Source organism: Solanum stenotomum, unplaced genomic scaffold (assembly GCF_019186545.1).
Source record: "Solanum stenotomum isolate F172 unplaced genomic scaffold, ASM1918654v1 scaffold9649, whole genome shotgun sequence".
NCBI lineage: Eukaryota > Viridiplantae > Streptophyta > Magnoliopsida > Solanales > Solanaceae > Solanum > Solanum stenotomum.
The window spans coordinates 1,507,417-1,516,377 of NW_026037757.1; the positions used below are offsets into that span (position 1 = coordinate 1,507,417).

Consider the following 8,961-nt stretch of genomic DNA (forward strand, 5'->3'; position numbering starts at 1 on the left):
TATATATGTATGTATGTATTTATTTATGGGCATTTCTTTAATTAAAATTAAAAAGTCATTTAACAATTAAATCATTCATGACAAATTAAAGTAACAACAAATTTATAATTCAATAGTTAACTTCAAATATTAATTTTCAAGAGGAATCCAAACGTATTTTATCGATGTATGTCATGTAAAGGAATCCGTCTTTGTCCTTGTTTTTTTCTGGAAAAGTATTTGGAGGCACAAAGTTCTTGGCAAAGATAAATATAGTCTTTTGGTTTGGTAAATGATGCACAATTTTCTATAATCAAAGAATCAAAGTTTGATAAAATCGAATCGAAGAATCGAACGTCCAACCTTGTGTCAAAGTTAAAATAAAAATCAAACAAACATTCCTGGTGATGACAGCTTAATTTGATTGATTCTTTAAAGGCACCACTTATTTGTGCGTTATCAATCAAAACTTGTGGCAATTGTTGGTTGATGACATATATATGACAATTTTAGAACCAATCTTAAAAGTCCTAGAGTTAAAATCTAACTTCAAAATAAAGCTACCAAATTTTTGCAATAATATAAAACATCAAGTTGTAAGATTATGTTTCCAGTTTATAAAGCTCTTATTATAATCCTTTTACTTCCCAAAAATTAAATGCTAAAATATGTTGGTGTTTTCTTGTTTCTTACATTTCCAAGAATTAAAAAATATGTTTTGTTACATTGTTATAGGAAAGATCCATTTTAAAGGTATAAGTATCATCCTTACAAGATGAAATTATTATTATTCATTACAAAGCAAGGGAAGAAAAGAATATATATATAGGGTAATATATATATATACACTAGCAAGCACGGGCCTAATATTTGTTACTTCATTTGTCTCAATTTATGTAGGTGATTTACAATATTTTTAACGTAACTTTTAAATGATATATGTTACTTTTCTTTTCCAAATTCATGTAGCACTATGAAATTTCGAGAGTTGAATCAATTGTTAATTATTGTGATTTATAGAACTCTTAGCTTAATTTAACGTAATTTTCAAATAATATATATTACTCGCTCGATCACAATTATGTAGTACATGTGAAATTTTGAGAGTTGATCGAATTTTTAGTACTATTTTTACTATATTTTAGTACTATTTACATAATTTTCAAATAATATATGTTACTCACTCAATTCTTATTATGCAATACATGTGAAATTTCGAGAATTAACCAAATTTTCAATTGATTTTTAGTACTATGTTTGTAGTAAATAGAGGAAGTTGAAGGAGAAGGGCAAATCGGTCAATCGATAATATGCTCTAATTTCCTCTTATTCTAACACACACACATCCTATTCAAAGATCAGCCCCCTGGCTCTGTGTTTTCACATCGAGAATTATTTGCAGATGAAGAGATGTCAAAGGGGCTTCTTACTTCCCAAACAAATCCTCCTACATCTATATATAAACGCCGGTTTATCAAGAATACGCAAGAAAAGCACTTCGAATTGTTGATTAATCGTCAGAGATGGCTTAGAACCAATAGTTCATTATCTAATGGATCTTTCCATTCTAATACTCTATCCGAGAGTTATCAGTATTTATCAAATCTGTTCCTATCTAACGGAACGCTATTGGATCAAATGTCTTTATATATATATATATGTATGTATATTAATGACATTTGGTTGATTTTGTCAAATCTTTCATGATTGTGACAAACAAAGCAAAAAGGACATGGTAGAGATCGTCAAACACAAAGAAACAAATTCAAAAAGAAAACAAGAGAAAGAAACCAAAGATAGATGAAGAAAACAAGAGAAAACCAAAGATAAAGAGTGCCAACACAGATTAAAAAAAATGGGGGATGAAATAAGATTTTTTGACCACGCACAAATTGAATAGAATAAAATTACTTTTTCATATTTTTAAGTGTAAAAATAAAGATCTCTTATAATTTTTTTATTTTTTTTTGTAAATAACCTACAAGTCCAATTCTCCCTCAAAATTGCCCTATTTTAGAAAACTTAATGGTGTATTTGGTTTAAAAAATATTTTTCGATATTTGGTCGATGAGTAAAACCTATATTTTCAAGTTAAATACATATTAAAGATTAATATTAATATTTATAAATCAGAAAGTGTTTTGATGAACATTTTGAGTGATACAAAGTAATAATAATGTATATGCAAACAAACGTTAGAGAAAATAATATGAAGTTAGAAGTTAAAGATAGTTATGATTACTGAAAGAAGGAAAAATGATTCCGGCAAATAAGTAAGAAATAATTTTCTCCTTTTAAATGAAAATATTTTTTAGTAATCAAACAGCAAGAAAATATTTGTTTTTTCATGAAAATTAATTTTAGTCGTACCAAATATATCCAAGAAGAAAAACACCAACATTTGTTTTTTTTAAAAAAAATTTTGGAAAAAAGTCAGCTGAGAAGAAGAAGAAACCAATATTATATCAACATTATTCAAAGACAAAAGACACGTTAAAATCCTCCGCGTAAAGTCAAAAGGAAAAGAGAAAAAGAGTGATTTAGACATGTTTGACTATATATAAAAAATTGATTAATTTTTTGTTTTATTTAAAAATTAAAATTTAGTTATGAAAATTTTATATTTTAACTTAGAAGTTGTATTTCATAGTTTTCCAACTCATTTTTCACTTTTCTTAAAATTGTATTTAAATACATTCAAACATGGTCATTATTTTAAATATTTTTTACAAAAATATAATTAAACACAATTTTATCTTTAATTTCAATTTTACAAATATTTAAAATCTATGATCAAATTGCTTACTTATTCACTATTCATTTGTTCAAAAACTAAATAAACTAAATATTAGAAAATACTCTTTATGAAAACAAGCTATAAAAGTGACTTATCAAAATAATTAGAGTGTAGTGACAATTTAATTTTACATCTCTAGAATATGACTTAGGCTCAAATCTTAATTTTACCTTTCTAAAAATACAAACAATCTAACACTTCCGTAACACTTGAGTAGTCAAAAAGTTCATTCCTGAGTACAACACTTTTAGTATGATATTTTTCAGTATTAAAAATTTGAACGCGATATCTTAGATCAAGGGTGAATTTCTTAAATGATTTAAAGACCAATTCTTTATTAAAAGTGGCCAAAACATGTCAATGATATTATTGAAGTTAGCAAGGACATGACCTCCCATTATCACAATAGAGAATCCAAATCCATCCAAAAATAAAAAAATAAAAAAATTCAAACGGAAAAGAAACGAAAGAATCACAATTTTTCTACCATTTTTACACTTTGTATACAATCATAAGCAACTCTTTATATTTTCTTTTTCTTGTCCATATATTATTTTCGCTTTAAAAAGTGATTACTTTTCTATTAATTTCAAATAATAGCTAAATTTTTAACAAGCGATTCAAATACTAGTTGACAAGTAATATTTTCACTTAATAACAAAAGTCTCTATTAATTTTTTTTTATATATAATAATTAAAAAAATGGTTTCAAATTTTTGGCGATAAATAACAAAAAGTAGTCGATGAAGGAACACCAAACTCATATCGTTTATGCTTTTGTAGAATTTCTTTCTTTGATGTTTTCAACTAAAAAATGACAAGTAATATGTTTTCCTTCAATTGTTTTCACAAACATCCATATCATTCCTCTCTACCAAACACGGCAACCAAAAAAAAGAGTTTCTTACTTTCATCTTACCTTTAATAATCTCTAAAAATAGTTTAAACCAACGCTTATTTTGAAATAAAGAAAATATTATTTTTCTATTCAATTTGTATATGTTAAGCCTACCGTCAATGTTTATCCTGAGTGAAAATCAAACTCTTCTTGAGATTCATAACTGTATTGAAAGGTATGGTTGAATCTCTTTCATCAATATTTCTTTTAATATACTTCTTCTAGTTCATATTAAGTGAATTATTGAGTGTTTTTTATAGTTCAAAATAAATAAAATTTTCAAAATTCAAAAAAATAGTTGAGACATTTTTCTTTATTTATCCTTCCTTTTAACGAAGCTCTTAACCACATTATATTTTATAGGAAAATAATTTGAGAATAATAAAAAAATAAAAATAAAGAATAAAGAATTTTAAGTTTTTGTCTTGAACATTTTTTATTCATTCTTGATCCTCTCTCCTGAAGTGGAAGTAGTCAAATTGGAATTGAAGACCTTCAGGGGAAATTGCCGGCAATATGGAGCACGCCACGTGTCCTTTTTGGTTTTCGTGGTTATAAATTAAGGTGGATAAAATAAGTTAATTTCAAAATTAAACTTTGTAACTGAAAATTGTATGCACGTTTGAAGAATTAAAGCATTTAAGTAGTTTTTTAAGTTAAATTATTTTTGAAGTGAAGTTAAAAAATGTATATGAGAATTGAAATTATGTGTAAGTATGTATTTAAATTTTTCCATTTTAAAATAAGTGGCGTTTTCAGTTTGGTATATCCTTTGAGAAATTGCTCATCTATTTATATATAATAGGAGAAGAAAAAAGTGTCACATGTTAGCACCACAAAAATTTAACAATTTTAAAATTCAAAAAATAATTTTATTTAAAAAAAAAAAGCTGTATCTAAAATTAACCAAAAAAAATTATATTAACTTTTATGCTTCAAATTTAAAATTTTACAGTTTCTAAAATTAATTAAAGATGTATTTAAATTTGAAATTAACGTGCAAACAAAAAACTGGATCGCCACTTGGTATTATTTACCTTTTTAAAATTTGCTCATTCCTATAAAAATAAAGGATGCCTTTTACTAACTTACCCCTAGTCAAAGAAAATTAATTAATAATCCTTGATTATGTAAACAAGGGTAATTTCAGAAGAATAAGATCAATTCCTTTTTTAAATCGTAAAACAACATTTATTTTTAAAAAAATAAAAAAAATTAATATACCACTTATTTTGAAATGGAGGAAGTATCGATTTAGGTAATTACTTTTTATGTAAATTTAATATTTTACTTAATAATGCTTGTTCTCTAATTTTAAAAAGGAATGGAACTATTTGTAACATTAAAAAAAGATGTCAGAGAAGTAAACACCCTAATCAGAGATCTTGAATTCAAGCTTCGATGAAGAAAATTATGTTAGAAGTGCTACCATAAAATGAACCCTATATTGTGCAGTTCAAATTTAGTTGGACTCTATCGTAGACTCGAAACTAAAACAATAAGGAAAGACAAAAAAAAAAAAACAACAAATTTTCTACATTAAAATATGTTAGGCAATGAGTTGCAACCGTACCAGCAGCATAATTTGTCTCAGTCAGCACCTGATTTCCAACATAAAAAGATATAGTTTAGTATTATGCTATATTTACTCACCACCAAATTTTAGTTCATATATCATATTCGGACACGCCAAAGCACTTTCAGAGTTGTGAAATGACAAACATACCCTCTGCTCTTACCCATATTGTCTTCTGTTTGTCCTAATCAGCCAGCTGCAACTGCAGAAAGCCTTCAAGATCCATTTATTCTTCTTGTTTAACTAATTTTCCAGCTATAATAAGCTGTTTAGCTTCATGGGGTTTCTTCAAAATCTTGATTTTACTTCTTGATTTAGAGATAAAGATTGTTTTTTTCTTTCTTTTTCTGTATTTGGGTGTTTTAATAGGGTTCTTGGTGTTCATACTGATGGTGAAAAGGTTAAAGTTCAGTTCTTGTGGCCATTTGAGGTCAGATTTGGTTAAAGATTTGAACTTTGGCAAGATGAAACATTGTCACACTTGGGTTTTTCATTCTTTTAATGGGGTTCTTGTGATTGGACCCTTATTGTTGTTGTTTCTTGTGGCAATAGGGTCTGGTTATTTCTACAATGCATATTCTTTTCCAGAACCAATTGTTCATGAGAATGAAAATAGAACAAGTAACTTGAGTGGTAAATGTAATTTTTTTGATGGAAATTGGATGCCTGATGAAAGTTATCCTTTGTACAATGCATCAGAATGTCCTTTTGCTGAACAAGGTTTTAGTTGTTTAGCTAATGGGAGGGAGGATAAAGAGTATCTTAAGTGGAGGTGGAAACCTAGGAATTGTGAAATTCCAAGGTTTGATGTTCATGAAATCTTGGAAAAGTTAAGGGGGAAAAGGGTTGTCTTTGTTGGTGATTCATTAAGTAGAACTCAATGGGAGTCTATGATATGCATATTGATGACTGGTGTTGAGGACAAAAAAAGTGTATATGAAGTCAAAGGAAGAAAGATCACTAGACAGATTAGGCATTTACAAGTTCGATTTAGTTCGTTTAATTTTACAGTTGAGTTTTATAGGTCAATTTTCCTTGTACAGCCTGGTGCGCCACCAAAACGTTCACCAAAGAGGATCAAGAAAGCACTAATGCTTGATAAGATGGATGATATAAGCAAAGAATGGATTCAATCTGATATACTAATCTTTAATACCGGACATTGGTGGACTCCCACAAAGCTTTTTGAACTGTAAGTGATTCATGATGAATTCCTTGTTCTTGAAGATGTCAATTCTTAATTAGTTTGAAACTATTTGCTTTTGATGTTATGCCCTTTCTTACCATGGTAGTTTTCTTTGTACGATATATTACAACTCTATTGTGATAGAACTTTAGCTTGGAAACTTTTGTCATTTGTATATTTCTGATTATGTAAAATGCTCTTGAAAAGGTAAAATAAATGAAGTTCTTACTGATCATCAAATAATTATAGCACAAGCCCTCAATCTATTTCATTATAATTGATATAAGCTATAAGTTTAGAAGACTTGTAGATTCGTCGCAGTTGTGATCTGTGGTATTTAAATGGACACTATGAAATGTTGAGAGTTTTCTTAAGAAGAATCTGAGATCTGCAAAAAAACAGTTGGCGAGATTGGCACTGTCCTTGCCGAATCCTCATCATATGAGACAAGAGAGTCTTACATCACCCAAGTCACTGTCTTTATATGATAAGATATGATTTTCCCCTTTCCATGTAAAATCTCTACTTCACAAAATTAGAGAATCTGTCTGTTCTAGATCACAGTAGAGACTTTATGTTAGAGTCCCGCATTGGTTGGGGAATAGACTTATGGTTTGTTTATATGGGACTTCGGCAGTCCTCTCCTCATAAGCTAACTTTAGGGGTTGAGTTAGGCATGGGTGTCATATCTTTACATGGTATTAGAGCCAAGTTCATCCCTTCTTGGACTCCCGGTCCACGCTTCAGTTGGGCTTGGGTGTAAAGGGGGTATTAGAGTGGGTTAGAGTCTTGGTTGGGAAATGGATTGGTGGTTTGCTTATATGGACTTGGGTATTCCTAGGCTCCCCTCATGAGCTAGCTTTGAGGTTGAGTTAGTCCTAGTTGTCATATCTTTTTCAGTTCTCAAATTTTCACTGTTCTGGTATACTCTGCTCATGCATGATTGTTCGTGTGTGTGTGTGATATACGAGTTTCTGTTGGACAGAAGAAATTGAACTGCTTTTCCTCTTACTCATCTAATATCCTAAGACCACTACTTTTGCAGTAAAATTATTTGAGCTTTTTATGTTTTGTATGCTGGTAAAAGCTTTATAGCAAAGTTACTTTACCAATTTGTCCAGAGAACTCTTCTGACATGCTTCTTCAGACAGGGGGTGGTACTTCCAGATTGATGGAAAGATGAAACTCGGAATGACGATAAATGGCGCCTTCAAGCAAGCCTTAGCTACTTGGAAATCTTGGGTTGAAAAGAAGGTCAACACTGATAGGACACGTGTATTCTTTCGGACTTTTGAAGCTACGCATTGGAGGTGTGCTTAATTTTCTGATATTACCTGCTTGTCTCCATTGATTTTGCTATTATTTCCATTGAAATTTAAGATTTATATCTGGGCTTCGATTGAACGATTGATTCATTAGACAGTTGGGTATAGTTTGTTTTTCTTGTTCTGTGAAAATCTCATGAGCTGTGATCTTAATATTTAAATCTATTCCACGGTAAAAGCTATTTTTTCTCCACATATATATCTTTTCTAAATTTGATGAGTGTCTACTTATGCTCGAATCAGTGACGAATCCCGTGATACATGCAATGTGACACGACTGCCTTGGTCAGAAACCAACGGAAAGGATGAGAGTCTGTTTTCAGACATGATTATTGACACTCTGAGAAATGTATCCAACCCCGTGACATTACTGCATGTCACTCCGATGGGGGCATACCGGAGCGATGCACATGTTGGTACTTGGAGTGATAATCCATTAGTGCCTGATTGCAGCCATTACTGCTTACCTGGTGTGCCTGATATGTGGAATGAACTGCTTTTCGCCTTCCTGTTCTCGGATCAGCAATATCAGATATATTAGCTTCACGGATATACAAGTACGTTTCCTATTCTTTGTCTTCCCTTACTCATTCAATATTTCTGAGAACATCTGATAGATATTGTGTTCGGGCTTGAACCTGTCATCCTCTGTTCCATAGTCTGATTTCAGCATTTGTATACATTTTTTTGTGCAGGTCTTATTCGACTTGTTTAACCATTAACACAAATACATCGTCGTTTCTGTCTTGAACTTTGCAAGGATATCGTCTCGTTGCAAATTTCCAATGATTTCATGTTGATGCTGTCAATGCATGCTGCATTATAACCTGTCTTGATACAGACAACATATACCTTTTTCTTATTATTAGTATAGTCCACTATGTGAATAGTGATGATTCGTATAGCCGATCTCAACGTGGTTGAGGTTTAGTTGTAGTAGTATTAGTTGTTGTTAATCATGTCGTGGGTCTGGAGAGCTTATACTCGTGCAATTTATTAGGAATACAAAATATTTGAATTGTCTTTCAAGTGAACAATTTGATCTGTCAAATGTAGGGCTGGGTGTTCGGTCAGTTCGATTCGGTTTGGTGAAAATGTTAAACCAAACCAAATTGAATAAATTCGGTTCAGTTCGATTTTCACATTTTCGGTTCGGTTTCGATTTTGCCAAATTTAATAAACATTAAAACAATGATACAC

At 30.2% G+C, this 8,961-nt stretch overlaps 1 protein-coding gene across 1 annotated transcript; it reads left to right on the plus strand.

The window, feature by feature from the left end:
• The first annotated feature begins 5,352 nt into the window (after nt 1-5,352).
• LOC125853153 (protein trichome berefringence-like 7) lies at nt 5,353-8,771 on the plus strand. Its single transcript, XM_049532823.1, has 4 exons — nt 5,353-6,442; nt 7,588-7,746; nt 8,005-8,318; nt 8,457-8,771. Exons 1-3 carry the CDS (start codon nt 5,640-5,642, stop codon nt 8,300-8,302), a joined length of 1,260 nt encoding a protein of 419 aa, XP_049388780.1. The 5' UTR covers nt 5,353-5,639; the 3' UTR covers nt 8,303-8,318; nt 8,457-8,771.
• The last annotated feature ends 190 nt before the right edge of the window (nt 8,772-8,961 follow it).